The sequence below is a fragment of the Talpa europaea genome, assembly GCF_964194135.1.
Source record: "Talpa europaea genome assembly, chromosome: 10".
Lineage (NCBI taxonomy): Eukaryota > Metazoa > Chordata > Mammalia > Eulipotyphla > Talpidae > Talpa > Talpa europaea.
The window spans coordinates 117,933,446-117,955,503 of record NC_140077.1 but is presented as its reverse complement, the minus strand read 5'-3'; the positions used below and the strand labels follow the sequence as shown (position 1 = coordinate 117,955,503).

General features: G+C 67.1%; 2 protein-coding genes across 2 annotated transcripts; one reads left to right on the top strand and one right to left on the bottom strand.

Moving 5' to 3' along the window:
• Positions 1 to 272: 272 nt before the first annotated feature.
• On the top strand, positions 273 to 12,655 carry FGF2 (fibroblast growth factor 2; the record flags this gene model as incomplete). The annotated part of the gene is made up of 3 exons (XM_084244492.1): positions 273 to 444; positions 8,109 to 8,212; positions 12,464 to 12,655. 3 exons carry the CDS (start codon positions 273 to 275, stop codon positions 12,653 to 12,655), a joined length of 468 nt encoding a protein of 155 aa, XP_084100618.1.
• Positions 12,656 to 12,784: 129 nt separating this feature from the next.
• NUDT6 (nudix hydrolase 6) lies at positions 12,785 to 22,045 on the bottom strand. The gene is made up of 5 exons (XM_084246008.1): positions 21,818 to 22,045; positions 21,409 to 21,612; positions 20,340 to 20,395; positions 15,810 to 15,864; positions 12,785 to 13,263 (listed from the first exon to the last, which is right to left on the bottom strand). Exons 1-5 carry the CDS (start codon positions 22,029 to 22,031, stop codon positions 12,809 to 12,811), a joined length of 984 nt encoding a protein of 327 aa, XP_084102134.1. The 5' UTR covers positions 22,032 to 22,045; the 3' UTR covers positions 12,785 to 12,808.
• Positions 22,046 to 22,058: the final 13 nt, after the last annotated feature.

The following is a 22,058-nucleotide window of genomic DNA, read 5'->3' as shown; positions in this document are numbered from 1 at the left end:
CCGGTTCGGCCGCGCGGGCCGGCGCGGGGCGGGGCCTGGGCCGGGGCCGCCCGGAGCCCGGCCCCGGCGCGCGGGGCGCGGGTGGGGAGGCGGCGGGTGCGGAGGCGGCCGCCGGGACGTGACGCGCGCGGCCGGGCCGGGCCGGGCCGGGCCAGACCAGCCGGCACCGCGGCCGCCGCGGCCACCGCTCCGCGAGGCTGGGGGGCCGGGGGCGCGGCCGGGGGCGCGGCCGGGGCCGGGGCCGGGGGGCGGCGCGGGGCGCGCGCGGGGCCATGGCGGCGGGGAGCATCGCCACGCTGCCCGCGCGGCCCGAGGACGGCGGCGCCTTCCCGCCCGGCCACTTCAAGGACCCCAAGCGCCTGTACTGCAAGAACGGGGGCTTCTTCCTGCGCATCCGCCCCGACGGCCGCGTGGACGGCGTCCGCGAGAAGAGCGACCCCCACGGTGCGTGCCCCCCGCGCCCCCCGCGCCCCCCGCGCCCCCCGCGCCCCCCCGCGGCCCCCGCGCCCCCCCGCGACTGCAGGGGCGCTGAGCTGCGGGGTGCCGGCCGCGGGGGCGCCCCGGGGTGTCCAGGCAGAGGTGCGGCCGCCGGGCTCCGCGGGCTCCGGGCTGAGCCAGACCTGCTGGAGGGAAAGTCCTGGCGGCGCCGCCCGCTGTTCCCACTGACCGCGCCGGCGCCCCCTCTCTGGGCGGGCGCCCCCTCTCTGGGCGGGCGCCCCCTCTCTGGGCGGGCGCCCCCTCTGTGGGCGGGCGCCGGGCGCGGCCCTGCAGGCTGGACAGGTAGCCGCTTCCCTTTCCTTCTGGAAAAAGTGTTTGTGGTTGTCGGCACGACCCCGCCTGAGCAGCTGTGCTGGACAGTTGGGGTGCGCCGGGCCGGAGCCCACCCCAGTTTCAGGTCTGACCTGGAGCCACACCTGCGGCCACGGCCCGAGGGGCGGGAGGGCAGGTGATCTGAGTGGCCAGGCGGGGCGCTCCCTCGTGAGCCTGCGGGGTCCCGGCCGGCCGCCTGTCCTGTGACGCAGCTGGGTCCTCGGGCGGGCGGGGCGGGGGCAGGACGGTTGCTCACGTTCTGGGGGGCCGGCGCATTGGGAAGCGCAGCGAGTAGAGCTGCAGGCCCTGCAGCCTCAGGCCGCCAAACCACCTGCGTGCCCCATGGGGCCGGGAGCAGCCAGGGCCCTGCAGGGCCACCCCAGTCCCCGGGGAGGCCACGGGCGCCCTGGTCCCCCAGCCCTGGACAGTGCGGGAGGGTCCCGGGGAGATCATCAGCCCCTGGCCGCAGATGGTCGGGCAGCGGCCCCCGGCCCCCCGGCAGCTTCTGTGCCCCACCGGACACTTTATTTGCCGAGTCGGTCATTTTCTTTGAGCCGTTCCGCGTCCTGTTTCCTTTAGCGTAAAGCTGGAGAATTCTGACGTCAGCCGCGCTGGGCAGTGTGACGCCCGCGGCCTGCTCTCCCCGGGCTTGGCTGGGCTCCGCGCTGTGACCGCGCTAACCCAGTGCTTCTCGAATGCGGGGGTCGAGATACCCGGCCCTGCCTGCAGGAGCCCGCCAGAAGGGCAAGCCCTGGTGTCCCTGATGCCCGACAGAAAGTTTCTGACCCCAAAATGCTAACAGAGCCAAGCCGGGAGACCCTGCCGGCGCGATGGGCGGCTGAATACGAGAGGGGAAAGGCCGGGCTGCAGCCCCATGCAAGCTGCTGGGGCTGCCGTCCTCCACCGCACCCTCGGCCCAGGGCGGGGGGACGCGGGCCTCGCCGGGCCTTTCTGCCCGCGTCTGTGCCTGGCCTCGGCCATGGCCCGGGCCGGGGAGGCGAGGGCGGCCGAGGGACAGGGTGGACGGGACTCACGGAAGCCGCTCCGCCAGCCCTCCCGGTCCCGGAACAAGCCGCAGTGGACAGACGGAGAAGAGGGCCGAGGTCACCAGCCCCCACCTGCATGTCCCGGGCGGCTCTCGCTGGGAACGGACCGTTTCCTGCCCTTTTCTAAAACCCGGAATAAGGCCCGTTTGACTTGCAGGCCTTGGAGCCGCAGGCGTGGGCCGGAGGCTGCTCCCCGGTGCTGTGCCCTCCGGCCGGCTGGGCCTGCTGAGGCCGCGCTTAGGCCACGTGACCCCAGCGGGGCTGGAGGCCCGACCTGTTCTGGGGAGGGCGCGTTCCCCAGCGAGGACACAGGCCCGCGGGAGAGAGGCCGCGCTGGGCTTGTGTCTGCTCTCAATCTGTTCCAGATGCTCTTGCTTACGAGAGCGGGTGGCTGGCTGTGCCGGCCCTGCCTGGGGCCGCTCCAGGAGGCGACGGCCCGCCTGCCCCCCGCCTGCGTCCAGGCTCCGGAAGCCCCAGCCTCGGGGCCTGTCCAGTCCGCGGGTACAGGGTGGCCAGGCCTGCAGCCTGCCCTTCCCGCTGCTGGTCCTATGCACCCAGGCACAGCCCCCAGCCTTTACGGGGCGCGGACCTGCTGTCCAGGCCTTCCGAGGGGACCTGGCGTCAGGCAGCAGCTGGCCCTCCGCGTGGTTCAGAAGCAGCCCGTGCTGGGCCTGTGAGCAGGCGACCACCCCTCCAGGCACCGGCGTGTCCGGGGCGCCACCAGGGCCTCAGCCGACCCTACCCCCAAGTACAGCCCCTGCAGGGTCATGCAGGCCCAGTGCCCTCTGCAACCCAAGGTCGGGCCTGGCCCCGGCTAAGCAGGGCTGCTGGTGCTCAGGAGTCCTGGAGTGTGGCGTGTGCAGTGGCTGGGGTGAGGCTGTGGTGGCCTGGCGCCTGGGGAGCCGTGGCTTGCTGCGGTGTGGACGCTGCCTCTTCTCTGCTGCTGAGGCCCCTGGCTGGGCTGTGCCGCCTGCAGAGACCAGCGCCCACCGGGGCCTGCACAGCCCTGTCCAGTGGTTGGCAGAGGCCAGGCGTTGGCGGGGCCCAGGTGGCCGGGAGCATGTCCTCCCCCGGCAAGGCGCTGGGGCTGGGTACGGCCGAGCCGTGCGGGTTGTGCTGGCACTCGGTGCCCCCCACCCCCACCCAAGCCACGCAGAGATCTGGCTTGGAGGGTTGGCGGATTTTCGGGCTGTCTGGAGATGAGAGGAAAGTTGAAGAGCAGGCGTGTGGACTGGGGTCCTGCCAGGGGGCTACAGCTGTGGCCGTCGGGAGGAAGGGCTCTGGTTGTGCTGCAGTTGTGGCTCACTTAGGACTGAGACTTGCAACTGCAGGTTAACGCAGATTATCCCAGAAAGAAGTGGCTGTTTCTGCTCCACACTGGCCAGCCTGAGGGCTCAGTGCCTTCTGCTCTGGGAGCAGCCGCCATCCCCCAGGGAGAGGCCCCTCCTGTCCCTTGGGCCTGCCCTGGAGCCTGCGGGGTGGGGGGGGCGGGGGGGCATGGAGGGGGGCTCGACTTTGCCTGTGCCTGGCGCCATCAGGGACTGTGTGGGACATGGGACAGCTGGAGAGGCCTGGGCCTCTCCGGGACGGCCCTCGCAGCAGAAGGCAGAGCGTGAGCCTGTTCTGGGATGGACGGTCTGCGGCCTCAGCGGGACTATTTTCTCTAGAAGCTCAGTGGGCACACGCTCGCCCCCAACCCCGCCGTCACCCACGCGGGCCCTGCCCGGGGCCTCGGCTGCCGCCCCGCGCCCCCACCGGGTCCTCCTCTCCAGCGTGCAGCGGCCCCTGCCCTTCCAGACGGCCCCGCCCCGGCCCCGAGGTGCACACCGGGAGCCGCCGTCTCGGCTCCGGCGAGTCTTCCTGGGCACAAGCACGCGTCCCCGCCCACAGACATGCGTGCAAGCGACAGGGACTCACACCAGCACACGCGCCTCCAGGCATGTGGGCACACACAGCACACGTGCCACACGCTCAGCACACGTGTGCACACGTGCATTCGGGGCTGGGAACCCGCCTTCTCGTCAGCCTCCCCACCCGCCCTCCGGGACAGCCCTCCCCGCTGTCTCCTGCGCGCTGTGTCCTCCCAGGGCAGGGCCGTCCCGCCCGCCTCTGCCAGCATCGAGGGGTTGCTTCCTGGCGTGGCTCCCGCGACGCCCCCCCCTCGGCAGAGGTGTGCCTGTCTCCGGGCGCCCCTGGCTGGGGAGGGCCTCCCCCAGGTCCCGGCAGCGTGGCGCCTCCCTTCCTCCGGCGGGCCTGGCCCCCTCGCCCGGGCCTCCCTCCATCCTCGTGGTGGGCCAGGCGCCCTGGGCTGGGCCGCGCGAGGGTGGCGGAGGGGCCTGGCCAGGGCTCCCTCTCACAGCCGCGCCTCTTCGGAGGAGGCAGGGGGGGCGCGGGCGGTGCCGGGGTCACCTTTTGCAGTGGAAAGTTTCCTTTATTGCTGCTGAAGAACCTGCCGCTTTTCCGGCCAAGCTGCCCTGGACGGCCAGACGCCCGGCCCCAGGCTCTCCCGAGGCGGCCGGTGAGTCACTCCTCAGTTGGGGTCAGGGCTGCCTCGCGCCACGGGCGCATCCTCCGGCCGGGCCGCAGCCCACGGCTCTCGGGGGGACAGCGGCGCACACTGAGTCACGCCTTTGTGAGGTGATGTCTGCCTGGGCGGGCGGGGAGCGGGCACGGCCGCCTCGGCCCCCCGGCTGAATCACCGCCAGTGGAGGCGCCGTGGGCTTGCGGTGGTCAGCACACAAACAGGAAGTGGACTGAGGGGACGGTCAGCGTCACTGGCCGAGAGTGGCCTCTCCTCCCCCCCGGGTGGGCAGTCTGTCCGGAGCGGCTGGCCCCGCAGGCGCTAGGTTTTGTTCAGAGCCGGCGTGTGGTCCCCCTGCTCCGAGCCAGTCCTGGGCCTGGCCATTGTGTGCACGTCTGTGCACGTGTGTGTGCAAACATGCATGCATGTCTCTGCGTGCCTGCACGTGTGCACCCCCACGCCGTCCCAGTGGACACCCATTGGCCGCAGCCACCAAGCCAGGCTGCGCTGTGGCCGCTTCCGGGCCATGCTCTGGGAACGGGCTCGCCCTCCAGCAGCTCTGGCTAGTTCCCGGGGCCCCTCACCCAGCCCCTTTCTGTCACATTCCCTCCAACGTGTCCGTCCTCTGCGCCGCGCCCTGAGCTCCTGCGAGGGGGACGCAGGGTCTGGGTCCTCCTTAGTGATGCCTGGACTCCTGGCGGGGACACGCAGGGCCCGCGGGACCCCAGGGCGAGGCGTGGGGGCTCTGGCCATGGATGGTGCTGAGATGCAGGGACACAGGCCCTCCTTCTGGGCTCCTGCGCCGTGAGCGGCCGCCCGTGGGGTCCGGGTCATCGGCTGGGTGTGCCCGGGTACCGGGCGAGGGAGAGACCAGAAAATGCCCAAGTCCTGTGTTTTCGTACATAAAAAGGGCAGGTGGACGCAGAGGCCGCCTGTCTTCACCTGGTCAGGGGCCGCACCGCAGAGCCAGGCTCCCTGCGGGGGCTCGAGGCCTGTTGCCTGTCCGGTGTGCCTAACCCTAACCCTCCTGCCGGAGGGACGCCGCTGCCGGGGCCGGGGAGAGCGTGTGCCCTTGTTGAGCGCCGCAAGCCTTTTGGGTCGGATGATGCTTTCAAAACAGGAGGTGGAAGCCCCATGTGAGAGGACGTGCGGGGCCCTGAGGAGCCCCATAGTGTGGCCGGCGGCTGCAGGCTGTCCCCACGGCCACCCCTCTCCAGTCCACGCAGAGCCCCTGGGAGGCCGAGGGTCACCCTCGACGTTGGGTGTCACGGCCGGGAAAGGCGCCCCAGCCCCAAACCCTGCTCACAGCCAGTGTCCTCCGCGCTCTGGGCACTGGCGCGGCGGCACCTCGGCGAGGCCCCTCCTGCAGCCCGAGTCCCCGAGCCCCGGCGGCCGGCTAGGCGGGCCGGGCTCCTGCGGGCGGCTCCCGCTCTTGGCCAGGCCGGCTTTTCCGCAGCGGAGGCGCCGCAGGCTGACGAGGAGCCGAGCGGCTGTTTCCTGAGAGCCTCCGTCTGGGCTGCTTCCAGAGGCGTCTCCAGTTCTGCACAGTCCAGGCGCCCCCCCTCCAGGCCCGCACACTGGGGCTCTGTTCCCGGAGCCTCCCCCAGCGGCAGCGCCAGGAACACAAACAGCCCGGCTGGCGCAGGGCGGAGGCGGGGAGCAGGGGTGGGGGCGTGGGGGGGCTGGCCGCTGGGCCCGGGTCTCCTCCCCTCCCCTCCCCTCCCTTCCTCCCAGCCGCCTGTGCCACACCCCCACCCAGCAGTGCTGCTCTGGCTGCCTCCAGCAGGTGAGGGGTGCATGTCACGTGCTGCCTTGTCCCCCCAGGCATCTGAGGACCCCCCCACCCGCCCTGGGTCTGGGGCTCCACAGACGTTCACGAGGGGCTGTGGCTGCAGATGCGCAGGGAGCCGGGCTGCTGCCTCCCGCCTCCGCTCTGCCCGCTTTCCCGGGGGTCCAGCCCCCAGAGAAGGGGGCGCAGGGTGAGCGCTGGGAGCCGCCCAGGCCACCCCTGAGTGGGAGCACCTGAGCTGCAGCAGACGGGCCAGGAGCCCGGCCAAGGGGCTGCTGCCGTGTCAGGAGCTTCCGCCCAGGGCTGGCCGTGAGCGCCGGCGTGGACCCGGGGCAGGCGGGTGGGGTCTCGCGTGGCTCTGGGTCCTTTCTCTGGACGTGAGTCGCGTGGGAGGCTATGCGCCCATCGGCGCCTCTTCCTCAACGGTGACCGCCCCGGTGCAGGCATCCACGCACCACTGGCCGGCTCGCGTCGCCAGGAGCCGGTTCTGCTTGGGGGACTGTAGAGCCAGCGTGGCCTGAGGACTGTCCAGGTCCGTGGCCCTTCCCCAGGCTTCCCCACAGGCTGCTCTGCCCGCTGCGGCCTGCCTTCCACCACCCCCAACCACAGGCCCCTGCGGCCTTGGCTCCCACGGGACTGGTGCCGGTCAGGGCTGGGCACAGCGGCCAGGCCGGCCCCGCAGGCTTGGGGCCTGCACAGCTCACGCCGTGTCCCTGCAGCCGCCCCCGGGTCCGCCGTGACAGGCCTGGCCGCTGGGGCTCCGGGGCCGGCTTGTGCGTGACCGCACCGTGGCTGCACCGGCCGGGATTCCCGGCGCGCTCCAGTCCCAGCACGAGATGCCGCGGCTCAGGGTGGGTGCGCGTGCGAGGACGTGATGCCGACGGAGCTTGTGGCTCGTGTACGTGCTTTCTCGGCGGCGGCCTCTGGAGTCCCGCCGTCAAAGCAACGTTTGCGGCTCATGGGCTCCAAGCCCAGTCCCGGGGGAGTTGAGGGGACTCGGGTTGCCAGGGGACACTCCCGTCCCCTTCCCCTGGGCCCCTCAGCTCCTCGCCCGCGCCTGGGCCTCCCATCTCACCCGCTCCCCTGCCCGCTGTCTCGAGCTGTGTGGGGCTCCCTGGGCCCGGCAGACCCCTCCTCCCTGGGCGTGTGGGAGCACCTCCCGCTGCCCGGCCCCCCCAGGGCCTGTCCCCAGGACGAGGCTGGCCCTGCCCAGCGCAGTGGTGGTGCCCCCGCTCCTGGCCACGCGGGGTCTGAGCTCTCCAACAGCCACACACTCGCCAAGTGGGGTGAGGGCTGGGGGGTGGGGGGCAGGTGTAATTTGGCTGTGGCCTGTGTTGTTTAGGAATGTGCTGCCACCTCCAGCTGTCTGGGCGGTGTCCTGATGCTGTTCCTGGTTTATAAACTGTGTGACCTCCGCCCTCGCCTGTGGCCGACCTTCTAGTTTCTTCCTGGGGATGCTCCGGGCAGAATGTGTGTCCTGCAATGGTGCCTTGTGGCCTCGGGTATCCAGTCTGATGCCCTCGCATGGCCTGTGGGGCTGACTCGGACCCTAAGTGTGGCTCCTGGAAGCGCCTGGGGCTCTCCTGGGGGCTGGGTGGCTTCCTCCAGCTGCACCCCCCAGCCCAGACCCTCCGCAGTGGACACAGCCGCTGGAGGGGAGTGGCCGGCGGCCGGCGGGTGGGTGACCCTGTCCCCCACGACCGGTCTCTGGAGGACAGGGTGGAAGCATGACGCCACGTGAGGGGCCGTGGGACACAGCCCCCAGGCGCAGCTGTGTCCAGCGTGTCCAGCACAGGCGCGTCTGGGGTGGCGGGGCTGTGGCTGCCAGCTGGGGAGCCCTGACTCTGGGGCCCGGGGTCGGCACGTCTCTGTCCTTGCCGGCCACGCGGGTGCGGCTGCCCCGACTTCTGTGGTGCCACAAAGGTCGTTTTTCCTGTTACAGTCAAGCTGCAGCTTCAAGCGGAGGAGCGCGGGGTCGTGTCCATCAAGGGTGTGTGCGCCGACCGCTACCTGGCCATGAAGGAGGACGGGAGGCTGCAGGCGTCTGTGAGTAGCCGCCGCCGCCCCTCCCTGCCGTGGCCGGCGATGGCCCAGGCTCTGCCCGCCTCTCGGGCTCCACCAGCAAGAGGCCCAGGCGCCCTGAGGCAGCGGGTCTGGCGGAGGGGGCGCGGGTGGGGGAGCCCAGGAAGAGCAGCCCAGAGCTGGGGGATGTCTGATGGGCTCTGCTCTGGCGCCCCTGCTGCCTGTGTCACTGGAGGACAGGGTGCCTGGTGGGGGGGCTGCCTCTGGGGACACCGGGGGGCCGGGTGGGGGGGACGGGGGATGGGGGACGGGATGGATGCCAGAGTTGGGGGGACCGGGGGGATGTGCCGCCGAGCAGCGTGTCCCAGGACAGCGAGTCAAGGGTGACTGGGGAGACCTGGGCCTTGTGGTGAGGAAGGGCTGACCCTCTCTGCACACCCTTTCTGTGAGGGCCTCTGGGCCTGGCCGGCTGGTGGGGGGTGAGGGCCTGTCCTGGCACTGCCCGCCCGCCTGGCTCCAGCGCTGTGGTGCCGCTTCCCGGGAGCAGAGGCCTGGCCAGCGAGGGCCATTCCCCCGAGAGCCGGCATGGAGAGCTGGGCAGCACCCATGGGCTGGGAAGGGCGGCCTCTCCGCGAGGGAGTGCGTCCCCAGACACCAGGGCTCAACGAGGAGGCGCCAGGCTTAAGAGGACAGGCCTGAAGACTGACTGCGCTCCCTCGGGGAGCGGCCCTGGGCCCTGCCCGCTGCTCCGGCCCATCAGGAGCCTGACGCCCCACAAGTGGGCAGCCTGAGCCTGGCTGGACAGGGTGTGGGGCGAGGCCTGGCGCGAGGCGGGCTATGTCCACCTGGAGGACATAGCCTCTCCTGGCGCACTGGGCTCCAGGGCCCTCTCAGCACGTGTGGGTGGGCCGGGCAGTCTCCAGGGGGCAGCAAGTCCCCCAACCACACAGCCCGTGGACTTGGAGGCGGCCTCGGCGCTGTCCTCGTCTGCCCGGGCCCTGGGGCCAGCCGGGCCCTCGGGGCAGGGGCGGCAGGCGGGGTCGCCCACCCTCTGCCCCGGCTCTGGCCGTCTCCCCCTCTGCTCCTGGGTGGGGCCTGCGGCCGTCTGGGGTTGCACTGTGTGCTGTGGAGGCGGAGACCGATTCCCTCCACGGGGTGCGCAGGGGCCCCCTCGGGGGAGGGCTCGCGCGGGGGTCCCTGGACGGTCTCCCTTCGGAAGCCGGGCAGCCTCACAGAGCAGAGGGCCTGCGGCCCCCCCGCGGCCCCTCCGCCCCCCTCTCCCCGCTCCCATCCCTGGCCCGGCAGCTGTGTTGCTGTGGCAACAGAAGCCGAGGACAAATACTAGGACCTATGACGTCCTGCGTTCACAGAGCTTGGCCTTGACAGATTGCACGAAGTGGGGCTAGTCGCAGTTTCAGGTTTCCGTCGCCACGCAGCCCGAGGCCGGCGCTGGCTGAGGCGCTGGCCGGCTCCATCGGCAGGAACGTGCCCGCTGCGTCCCCACGGCCATAGCGGTGCTGGCTGCGCGGCCTCAGCCCGGCCGCGAAACAGCAGCGGTGACCCCTGCCCCGCGGGCCCTGCGTGTGATCCCTGTGACGCGAAACACTGTCCACCCCAGGCAGAGCTGGGCAGCCAGGGGCCGAGACCGCAGGCCGCCCGGCCAAACTCGTGTGGAAACCGCAGGCGAGGGCGTGCGGGAACGGCGGGACAGGGTGGGCTTCGCTCCAAAGAGCGAGCCCTAGACGGAGGCGGAGCCGGCGCCGAGGCCGCAGCCCCGAGGCCCGTGGGGGTCGCCACAGGGGCAGCCTCTGTTCCAGCTCTTCCTCCCGAGACAGGCCACGCTGACCTGCGTCAGCCTGTTTGTAATTCTCGGAAGTGGCGTAAGCAAAAGCATTTCGGGATGGATGTTGTGCAAACCCCTTCATAAGCCAAAACTACAAAATCAAAGTCTGTGAAGGAATAAATAAGCCAAGACCGGAGCTGGGGGCAGCAGGCGCCTCCCACGTGGCAGCAGGCCACCCAGGGCCCTGCCCGGCGGGGGAGGGGCAGGGTGGGGCGGAGCGGGCAGAGCACCGGCTGCTTGGTTCTGTCCCGTCACATCACAGGCTCAGACAGCGCTCAAGGCTCAAAGGCTGTCAAAGCCTGGGGGCCCGAGGTCGGCCCCCTTCTCTGCAGCGGCCGGGGTCTGTGGCCGCCGCTCCGGCTGTTTCCCGAGGCAGGCCGCGCGCTCCGCTCAGTGTGGGCTCTGCTGTCCCCGGGCGCTGCCTCGTCAGCCTCCCCCTCGCAGGGTCTCCCTAGCGTGGCAGCGTCCGCCGTCCTGCTGGGCACGGCCGCTGGGGAGCCCTTCTTGGGCCCGCCACGCCGAGGCGGTCAGGGCATCTCTATGTGGGGCCGCCGCGGGTCATGGGCGCCTGGTGGGGGGAGCCGCTGGTCCTGGCCCCGGCCCTTCGCAGCCTGGACGGTGCCTGCCCCGCGCGCCCCTCCCCACCAGGGGCCCAGGTTCAACATGTGCGGACATCGCGTCGCTTTCCTTCCTTTTCAATTCAAAGTAAATTTAGTATCTCAGCAAAACCAGATCAAGCGCAAGCACTGGTTCTTCCCGATTCAGATACTACCGTGGGGGTCAGCCCGGCACTGATCACCACTGGCCATCCTGACATCCCAGATGCGATGGCCCCGCGGCCTGACCTCGCGGTGTGGGAGTGGTCAGCTTGGGCCAGCGGGCCCACCCCACAGGCTGCGCCTCGCTCCCCACACCCGCGGCCGTTACCCCGCACTTAGACGTGAGCGTGTCGCTCGCTGGGCTGCCGAGGCCGCTCTGGGTGGTTAGCGCTGGAGCAGGTGCCCCCTTGGGCAGGTGGGTGTCGGGGGCGCCTTGGCACCCTGGTCTGTGCCCACCACGCCTGCAGCTCCAACTGGCATGAGGGAGGGGGCCGCCTGGCCCCGCCCTCTGCCCCGGGTGAGCCTTTACCCCGCCAGCGAGGTCTCGGTGCCAGCGTGACGCTGGAGACAGGAAGCCTCTGCCCGCGCCCGTGCATGAGGCCGCTGTGCCCATGCCCTGGACTGAGGCCTGACGACCTGTTCAGAAATGACCCAGCTGTTCCCGGCGGCAGCCCGGCCTGCAGGGGCATCAGCTGGGCCTCCAGCAAGAGCGTCGCCCCCACTGCAACGTCAGAGCCGGGCCGTCCCTGGCCCGAGACAGGAGATGTTGGTGGGGAAGGCAGCGCTGGGGCTGCCTGCCGGGGCTGGGGGCCAGGCCCTGCCGGCCCTGGGGTCACTGTCCCGGCCTCCAGCCTCCCAGGCTGGCCCTCTCGCTTCGTGGGTTGCTCCGCAGCTCTCCGCGTGGCTTTGCTCACTGATGTACATTTGCCTGCTTGTGCCTTTGTCTGGCTTATCTTGGAACCAGAGAATCTGGGAAAAGCCCCGGGTCTGGGTGATGCGGTTTCCCAGCCGAGCCCCTGGGCCCGCGTGGATGGCGCCGCCGCGGCTGGGCTGCCTGTCCATACGATGCGTGCGCTGGGCGGCGGCGCACTGCGTGGAAATGTGCGCGCAGAACACACCCCAGACTTACACCTTGTAACTATCAATTCGTGCAGAATAACTCAGCGTATGCCGTTGCCCAGCTTGTAGCAGATGTCAGCGTAACACAGAAAATGGGGGTTTCCTTTCTTCCCCCAAGGGAAGCTCCCACACGGGGCGGTGACAAGCGGCAGCCGCAGGGGAGAGGCGGGCGAGCGGCCTGGCCTTGCTCGCGGCTGCGTATGATGTCCAGTGGTTTCCTGGGGGGTTTGTGGGCATCTGGCCACTTCCTGTGCAGGAAGCCACGGTGCCTGGTGCCCAGGAGACAACTTTAGCTCCGGGGAGATGTCCTGACTCGAGCAGCTGGTTGTTTCTGTGCCTGACTATGAACCGGGCCCCTCTCCTCCACTGGGGGGTCGCTGGGCCCCCTTCCTGAAGCCACTGGGCCTGACCCAGGACACCTGGCTGGTGGTGGCCCTGGACAGGGAGGACAGGTCGGCTCTGGCTCCCTGTGGGGATGCCAAGGCTGGGCAGCCTGGAGCCCAGCAAGGGGCCCCCAGATGGCTCAGTGTGGCCCCCGGCCGGTGTTTTGGGGCCGTTCCGCCCCTCTTGGGGCTCACCCTGTGGGGCCCTGGTCTGAGACCCGCCGAGTCCCAAGTGTGTCTGGGTCTGTGATCCCAGAGCTGCGGCTGGGGTCAGGGGAGCCCCCAGACCTGCACGCGGGCGATCACAACCACCCGGTTCCTTGTTTTCCAGAAATGCGTCACGGACGAGTGCTTCTTCTTTGAACGGCTGGAATCCAACAACTACAACACCTACCGCTCCAGGAAGTACTCGGGCTGGTACGTGGCCCTCAAGCGGACCGGGCAGTACAAGCTGGGGCCCAGGACTGGGCCTGGCCAGAAGGCCGTCCTCTTCCTCCCCATGTCGGCCCGGGGCGGTTCTTAGCGCGCCTGCCCGCCTCCCCGCGCCCGCCCGCCTCCCCGCCTTCGCGCCCTGCCTGCCCCGCCTTCACGCCCGGGTGGGGCCTCTGCCCTTCGCCGCCCTGGGAAAAAGGCCTGTGAAATCACATGCTTTGCCAACAAGTTGTCTTCATGGAAATCATACATGCTCCAAAGTGAGAGCTGTGCCCCCCGCGTGCCCACCGTCCTGGCGCGCGGCGGGGCCCCCGCGGGCCGCCCTATAGCCCGCGGGCAGCGGCCGGTGGTAGAGCTGGTAGGACAGCCCCGGGTGCACGGCCGGGAGCTGCTCCATGGGCAGGTCCACCTTGTCGAAGCCGGCCTCGTGTCCATACAGCAGCAGCCGCGCCACCCGGCTGGTGAGGGCTGTGGTGTGGGCTGTGCGCGCCAGGCGGCCCAGGTCCATCCAGGCGCCGCGGGCGCACTCGTGCGGGCACAGGCGGAGGGCCAGCGAGCGCGGCTGCAGGCGGCACACCACGAACAGGTCCGACTTCCCGAAGGCGCCGGGGCTGCGGTGCTGCTGGCGGAGGCTCAGCAGCGACCGGAACTCCGCCCGCACCCCGGTCTCCTCGAAGACCTCGCGCACGGCCGTGTCTCCTGTGGGACAGACACGCGGGTCAGGGGCGGGGGCGCGGGAACGCCCCAGCACGGCTGTCAGCTCCAGCACCATGTCAAGGCGCCTGAGGCCCGCGCCGGGGCCCACGCCTTTCCCACCCTTTCCTTGCCTTCCCCAAAGGGTAAAAGCCGGGTCCCAAAGGCTAAGCAGGCTCGTCCTATTCCCGGTCCCCGGTCGTCCGTCTGGGAAGCTGTCTGAACGTGCCCGGTCCCTCCCCCTCGCCCGAGTCGGGGCTGAGCCCACTCAGCGCCACGCGCCTCCAGTCCCGGCCAGAGATCTTCGGCACTTTCTTTGTTTCTTGAGATAAGACGCCAAGTGTGGGGGGCCACTCCTCCTCACCAGGCTGCCTGCGGCCCCAGCAGACCTCCTAGCACTTGTGCCCCAGGGAACCTTCCACACAGCGCGGATTTCCTCCTCCTGTGACTCTCGGGAATGCGCATTCTGGGGCAGGGATTTTGCTGCCCTCTGCACAGTCTCCTGGCGGCTTTCCCGAGACCTCCGGAGCCCCAAGTGCCTCTCTGACCTGGGTTTGGGGGTGCCCCGGCCGGGGGCCCTGCTGTGGCGACGGCACAGGCTCGGGGGAGCCCCGGTCAGTGCCGGCCTCGTCTGTCCTGCAGGGCCTGGCCCCGCCCTTTCTCGTCTGCCACTTTGGAGCTGCGCTGCCTTCCCGCATCGCTGAGGTTTGCCAGAGGTTAGACAGGGTTCAAGATTACATTTGAAGGTAAAAAACATAAAAGAATTTAGAAGGAGAAAAGACTTTGACCCAGCATGCAGCATGCCTTGGTTTTCAAGGTTTTAAAGGCGGGCACTAGTCTAAGCCTTTGTGTCCTCGGCCGATCTCCTTTAACTGTTGTCTGTTTTCAGATTTTAAACACTCTGAAAATGAACCCGGAGGCCTGGTCCGCTCTGGCCCCACTTGCGGGCGCGGGCGGGCGCGTGAGGGGCCCCGGCACGGGTCTCCCCAGCACAGCCGACCTCCTGCACCCGCAGTCTTCCGGGGCTGCCTCGCGAGTCCGCGTTCTTTATCTAGACAGAGTGCTCTTCCCTGTTGTGCCTTTCCTATTTAATGTACTGTAAGCTAAGATGAGGGAACTGTAGCTGTCGGACTGGTGTGTGGACTGCAGGGCAAACCAAGAGGCTTTTGTTTTCATTTTTGATGCTTCCCCGACATCGCGGTGTTTTAGTTGCCGGACAAGAGCGGGCAGCCTTTAGGACTTACTCGTGTTCGCGTTATTTAAGGGCAGGGCTAGGCTGACGTGAGGCAGGAGCACAGACGGGCGGTGAGGAAGGATCTGGCCGCCCGTGGCTCAGGGTCGCGACGCCCCGCAGCGCAGGAGGCTTCTTCAGGACGCCGACTCCTCCCTGTGACCGTGCAGACACCCCTGCGGGCGCCCCCTTGCCGCGAGTCTCGGGCAGGGGTCCCCAGCAAGGCCTCGTCTCTAGCTTGCCGCTGCAGGCCAGCGCCGGCCGCCTTCAGCAGGATCCAGTCCCCGGCGGGCAGCTCTGGGACGCAGGCCGAGCTGCACCCTCCTGGAAGTGCTGCCGGTGCCAGCCCCACCCCTCCCCTCATCCTGACCAGAGCCAAGTGGCTGCAAAAGGGCAGGTGGGGGGCGGGGACACACGCAGCCAGGGCTCTAGAATAGCTGGCCCTGGTCTCAGTGGACCCAGGAGAGCCTGGGCGAGGGCCAGCAGGTGCCAGGCCGGCCAGGCCTGGGGGCAGCACGCCGTCACTGAGGCACACGGGGCCAGGCCTTTCTGTGCAGCACCGCAACAGCGAGTCCCAGGCACCCAGAACATTCTACATAAAACACCAAAGATCACTCAGGAACCCGCCTCCTTCGGATGCTGGCTGAAGAGAACAGGGCTCCTGCATGCGGAGGGCCAGCTGAGGCCGGGCTCCCGCCCGGTGCGGTACAGGAGGGGCAGGCGGATGCCACCGCTGTTCTCCCGCCAGCTTCCTGCAGAGTCAGTGCCACAAGGGACCCCTGGCCGATTTCGTGTTTTCCGGCCCGAGCTGTTGAGCTCAATTATTTCGGGGGTTCTCTCTCCGCTGAGGCTTTCTCTGCGCCGTTTTGCTGTGTCTGCTCCCTGGCCGCGGAGGCCAGCAGCGGGTCGTGCGTCCCTGCGCGGGACAGTTGCGCCCTGGTGCCCCGACCTCTGAGCGGCGCTGACCTCACGGTCGCTAGGGGCTGCTGGCCCTTGGGGGAGGGAAGCACTTGTGTTTCCCGTGGACTAAGTCTAGCGATCTCGGTCACAGCCTGTTCTGTTATCGTGCTGGTCCGCGCGGGGCGGCCTGTTTCCAGACAGTTTAACAGAGGGGCGGGCCGAGCGGGTGGCCTCGCGCATACGCGGAGGGGGTTGTGATGCTCTGAACTATGCTGACCCCACGTCAGCCCTGAAGTCACCTCCTGACACTCCCCACACTGAACCAGTCAGAGAACCAAGGTCTTATTTTCACTGTGGAGCAGGAAACCAGACACACGAGTCTCCTGGACACTGTCACGCGGGGGAAAGCGCCTGTACATACCGATGTTCTCGCCCGGCTCCGACAGGCCTCCAGGAAACTTCCACATGCTCTTCAACTGCACAGAAAGCCAGAAAGCAGCGTTAGCACAGCGTTTGCACACGCATGTGCACACACGCGCGCGCACACACGCACCGCGAATTCCACCCTCGGCTGATCAAGGTGGCTGAGAATCCAGTCTGTGGTGATTGCATGCACGTTTTTCCCCATTTCCTTTCTCCCTTTACTCTTTCTGGGGAAACCGTTCACTTACGAAATCCGTTCCCACCTTTTCCTTCAGAAAACAGAGGTGGTTTTGTTTGGTTAATGTGATAAATTCTGTATGAATGAAACAGTGGAGAGAAACACCTACTGAATTTGTGTTATTTAAACAATTTTGCTGCTAGTTAACTATTAATAGAGGAATTATACAGAAGCTGCTATAAATAAGTAGAAAGTACAGTACAAACGTAATCACTAAAATATGCTATTTTTAATTTTCACAACTATTTTCAGATTGTGTGTCTAATCAAATATATTAATCTTAAGAATTTTCTGGTTCTGTGTTAATGACTTATTGAAAAAGTGTAATTGCTTCTCATGGGCAGTATGAAGACAGTTGATTCGTTCCTGTCTGTCTCTTCCTGGGGAGGGCAGGTGAGCAGAGCTGGCCTTGGGGTCCACGCCCTGGAGACTGACCCTGCTTCGAGGCCGCGGGGGTCCTCAGGGGGCTCCTCCTCCCACGCTGCGCTGTCCCTCGGGGGCAGACTGGCCCCACCAGAGCCCAGAGCTCGCGTTGAGCCCTCCGCGCAGCTCTAGGGCGCGTGCCTGTGGCGGCACATCTCCTGCTGCTGCCTTCTGGGGAGGCCCACAGCTGTGTCTCCATGGGGGCCTATCGGCTGCAGAGAAACCTCCCTTGCCTCGTGGACGTCTGTCCTGTATAGGGGGCGGCGATGCTCCCCAAGCAAGCCCACTTGGGCGTCTCTGCTGGGCGTGGCGCTGGGCAGCTGGAGAAGCAGAGGCAGCCGGGCGTGGGAAGCGGCAGACCGGGCCTGACCTGGAGCAGCTCTCAAACCCCAGGTGTGGGGAGATGGTGTCTACACGGCTGGTGGCCACGGGCACCCACGGCACCACTTAGGACTAAAGAACTCTGCGCAGGGCTCGTCGTCGTCGTCGTCGTCCCCCTTGGGAAACCCGCTGCGGAAACCCCCAGCGTCCAAGCGGCCGCTGTCTCTGTGCCTTTGTCTGTGTTAGAAACAAAACACCGACGGCGCGGCACCCGCTGCCTCGGACTCTGCCCGCTCTGGGCACGGTGGCGCGTGGGACCTGTGTGGCCGGCGGCAGCTCTGTCCCCACTGTGGGCCCCAGGGCAGGGGGCTCCGACGCGGGGCTCTAACCACCTCCTAGGGACTTGAAAGCCGACGTGCTGGCTCCTCATTGCCGGAGTCCCACTTGCTGCTTTTTCTGTGTAAACCTTTGGGTCTCTTCTCGGCCCTCCCGTGGGCCCTCTGCGGGGCGGGACGGAAACCCGCCTTACTCGGGCTGCTCAGGGCTGCTGCGCCCGAGATGAGGTCGTCTGCTGCCCGCGCGGCATCTGCTGGCCTGAGGCCCTGCCAGAATCTCCTGACGGGCACAGGGGCTACCTCCCTGGCAGCAGCTCACGGCCAGCCTGTCCTCCGGCACCTGCTTTCATGAGGAACTCCCTGCGAGGAGCGGGGAGGGGTCGACATCAGGCCTGTGTGAGCGGCTGTTTTCACCTTCCTCTGAAAGACAGAAATCTCTGCTTGCAGGTAAATCCCACGTCCTTCCCCCGTGGAAGGGCCTTCCAGTGCCTTCTGGAAGTGCCCCTCCACCCTGCCTGCCTGTTGGGGCCGTCTCAGCCTTGCCCCTGCGCTGGGGCCGCGGCTGCTGCTGGTTCCGTTCCGCCCGAGAGGCGCTGCAGCCTCCTAGCTTTTGTCTGCGTGTGGTTTTCAGCCATGTTTGCAGCAGCTCCGTAGTTTGGAATGATGACCGCGACGACAGCTTTTTCCTATACATTTGCCAACCTGGCGCTCTTGCGTGGGTGTGCACGTGTGTCCGTGATGAGCGGCTGTGGGAGGCCCTGGGGGTGGCGTGGGATGACCCGCTGCCCCCGCAGCCCCTCTGTTCTGTCAGGAATTGCCGGCCCGCTCTGACACCAGTGAAGGGGTTACCTTCTGGTGCAGTTTTCACAGATAGTAACCGGAGGTGAGATACTTCCCCTGTTGCGGCAGTTTTGAGTTTAAGCAATTTGAAAAAAAAACAAACTTGTTCTGAAGTTAAAGTTACTTTAGCGTTTCTAAAAGAATGAGGGAGCAGGAGTGACTCATTTTCTGATGCTTTCTGTCTCTATTTTTCCAACCCCACGGACAGCTTCTGTTTTCCGAGCAGACGAGGAGCCTCAGACCTGCCCTGGGCGTGGCTCCTGGGCCCTGGGCGAGGGTTTGTATAAACGGAGCCCCCAAACCCCGCTCTGCTGCAGATGGCAAGCGTGGGTCCGGCCTGAGCCCTCCCTCCCAGCCTCCCGGTGCTCGCCTTGTTCGCCCCTCACTGCAGCCTGCCGAGGGGCCAGGCCTGGCCGTCCTCCATGCTCACTCTTCCCCAGGCCAGCGTGCCGCATGGACCACGCCCAGCAGCCGGGCAGAGGCCCTGGTCCTTCGGGGCCGGCCAGGGAAGGGCCTCCTTTCTGCTCCCGCACAGCAGCATTGAGTTGTGTGGGTTTTCTATGAATTTCCACATTTCAGTGAGTGAGTAATTACATAGATTGGTTCCTACTTACAGACCAGCACCCCGAAGGGCGCGGGTGGGTGGCGTCAGCTGGCTGCCTCCCAGCCTCTGCTCAGCCCTGTGACATTTCATTTGACAAAGCATTTCCGAGTCAGTGCGCTATTTAAAGGTCGTAATGGCTCACCCTTTCTTTCCAAAATACTAAAGTGGCCCAAGCAGGCCCCAGGCAGGGATGAGTCTCACAGGTACACGTGTGTGGGCGTGACAGGGGGACGCCAGTGCACCCCGGTGCACCCCTCTGTCACGCCCCCGCGGGTTCATGTGTGGGGAAGCAGGTCTGTAGGGACCCGGGCTCGGCCCAAAGGACGGCAGCCAGCTGCGGGCAGGCCAGACCCCAGGGCTTCGTCCAGGCCCACCTTTTTCTCTACAAGCTCTTACGGCCCTTTGGCACAGAAAACACTCAGTGAACTCTGGTGACACTTTCTCTTTAAATGCAAGGAAAAAGGCAGCTAATGGGATATACTGAGGAGACAGAAAGCCTTTTACGATACATCTCTGGAAGTAACTTGTACATATAGGGGGACAGATCTTTTTTTCCAAGCTTAGTGACAGAAATGCACCGTGGGTGTTGTGCGAATGGTCGACAATGTCCTTTCAGAGCTGTGGTCTCCACTTTGCGTCTAAGCCAATGTAACTGGGGAAAAAAATCCTGGCTAAGTCGTTTCAGGTCCTGGCCCCACTGTCAGCCACAGCGGCAGCTGGTGGCAGGGGAACAAGGGGCGGCAAAGCTTCCCTTCTGCAGGATGGCACAAAGCTGCCGGCCGGTATCGCTCAGTTCCTTATGGGCAGGGTCGGGTCTGTCTTGAAACCTTTACTTAATGTTCGAGTGTGGAGGCACTGGGGCCTGCCGGCCTCCCACAAAATGATTTCTTTGGGGGTTTGGTGAATTATTTTCTTCTGAAGATCAAACTCTGAAACCAGGTAAGCTGCACAAGGTCTTGACTCCACTATGTGGCCTGTGCATTTTGGGTGAATTAATTAGGTCCCCAGGTCTCAGTGTTCTCATCTTCAAAATGGGCATAAAAATGCTCATGGGTGGTTGGTGGAAGCAGTTGCAAACACGCAGAGATGTCCGGAGCACGCGCAGGTGGCTCTGTCCGGGCTGCGGCACGTCACGGCGGTCCACTGCATACAGCATGGCAGACATGAGCACGAATGTATAACGTTTACATGTAGGAGAGCAGAGTTAAGCGGGAAGAAGACATTGAAAGTCACTGGATGATGACTTTCGGGGAGGATGATGTCAGCAGAAACCTCAGCTGGGAAGTGGCCGCTGCAGCTGTGATAATTTGTTTTCCAAGGGCCACAGCCCCAAGGCTGTGAGGAGTCCGAGCTCCGCTCTCCGTGCACAGCCAAGTCCCTGCAGCAGCGCATCTGTGGATGCGCGGGGGCGGCCCCGGCCATCTCCTTCCTTCCAGGAGAAAGCAGGTGCCGGGGAGCCGCCTGCTGGTTTCTGACCCTGGGCCACTGGCCACATGAGCACTGGAGAGTCCACTATGAACAGCTGTCCTGTGGATTAGAAACACCACTTCCCCTTGTCCTGCAGCCGTCACGCTGCGACTAGTGAGCAGCCGAGGCCCCGCGGTCTCCAGGCCATGTCAGTATCTTTGGTTGGAATAAAAACCCCAAAAGCCCCAAAGCTCAGAAACAAGTAGCACCTCCTGCCCGCTGCGGGCACGGCATGACATCAGCACTGTGGTTTTCTCTAGTGAAACTGGGAAAACAATTTATGGGGCAGAAACAACTTACTTTATCTCGATCTTGTACAACCAATACTTTTCTAGTGTTTTCATCAAATACAGCTCCTGTGGGGGGGAAACAGAAAGGTCAGTTGGTGCAGCAATCCCGTTGACCTCAGAGGACTCCACGCTCCCATTGTCCTCAGAACCCTCTGCTCACGGGCCTGGTGCAGAGCTGCCTCCCCCAGGCCCGAGTCCCCCCGGTGGGGGCAGCACTGCGACTCGGGTGACGTGGAGATGAAGCAGGGAGAGGGACACGTGACCCAAGGTATGCTTGGAAACAGAAACGCTCCATTTTAGGGTTCTGAAGCAAGAAGGAAAACCACTGAATGTATAAACAGTGGCTTCTGTAGAAAATGTAAACTAAAACGTAACGGGACTGCACAAAGGGCAGACCCGCAAAGAAGCGCCAAGGAGACTGCTCCGGAATCCTACTGAACTCCCCGCTGTCGTCAGCACTTGCCCTCACTCCAAGGAACTCCTGCTGTGAGTGTTCCCTTCCTGCCTAGGAAGGTGGCCCTGCCTCCAGGGCGAGAGGGGCGGTGCGCTCCCTCCGCTCAGAACAACCACCGTGGTTATGCTCTGCCCGGGGACCCCGGTGGGCTCCGAGATGTGGTCGGGGAAGGCCGGCCGGGCGCTGGCCTGGCGCGGCTGAGACCTCAACAGTGGACGTTGTGCCCGCAGGGCCCTTGACGAGCAAATGGCGAGGCTCAGCCAAGCCCAGGGAAGACGACCGGCCAGTGTGCGGGTGTGGAGAGCTGCAGGGCGAATGCCAGGTGTCAGGGCGAGGACACCAGCAGGGGCAGCTCAGGGCCGCGTGGCCTCGTGGAGTGGCCCACGCAGGACCAGGCCACAGAGGCAAGTCTCGGGGTCACACAAAACTTCTGCTCCTGAAGACAAAAGTCAGCGGCTTTCTCTCCAGCTAAACAGCGGGCGCGTCTGCGGGAGGCAGCGGCCTCGCGCGCCCCCCCGCCCGCCCCCCGGCTGCCCCCCGCCCGCCCCCCCCGCCCCCCGGCTGTCCCCCGGCCGCCCCCCCGGCCGCCCCCCGGCCGCCCCCCCCGCCCCCCGGCCGCACTGACCCGCGACGCCCACTCGGTGCGTGGCGGCCGCGGGCAGCCGGCTGGGCTCGTCGCGCAGCCACAGGCTCAGCAGCGCCGCGGCGGCCTCGGCGTGGTGGAAGCGGAAGCCCAGCGCCGCGGCGGGCGCGATGCAGCGGCTCAGGGCGATCGGCACGCGCAGCCACACCGCCGGCCGGCCCTGCGCGCGCCAGCGCCTCAGCGCGCCTGCGGGCCGGACCCCGGCGGTCAGCGCGGCCCCGGGACAGGCGGCCGGCCCCGCCCCGGCCCCGCCCACCTCACCCAGGCCCCTCCCCTCCCAGGCCCCGCCCCCGCTGGCCGCACTTGCCCCGCCCGCCAGCCCCGCCCCGCCCCGCCCCCGCCGGCCTCAGGCCCCGCCCCCCGCCGGCCCGCCCCCGCCGGCCGCACTTGCCCTGAAGGCCGCGCTGAAAGGCGTCAGCGTCCAGCCCGGCCTCCCCGCCCAGCCGAACCCACACGGCCCCGAAGCGGTCTAGCTCGCCCCGCAGCTCGTCCGGGGGGCTCGGCCCGCAGGCCCCGCCCGCGGCCCCGCGATGCCCCGCCCACGGCCGTGCGGAAAACGCCCGCGCCAACGCAGGCCGCAGGCCGCCCCCGCCGAGCAGCGCCATGGCCCCCAGGTCGACCCAGCCGCTTCC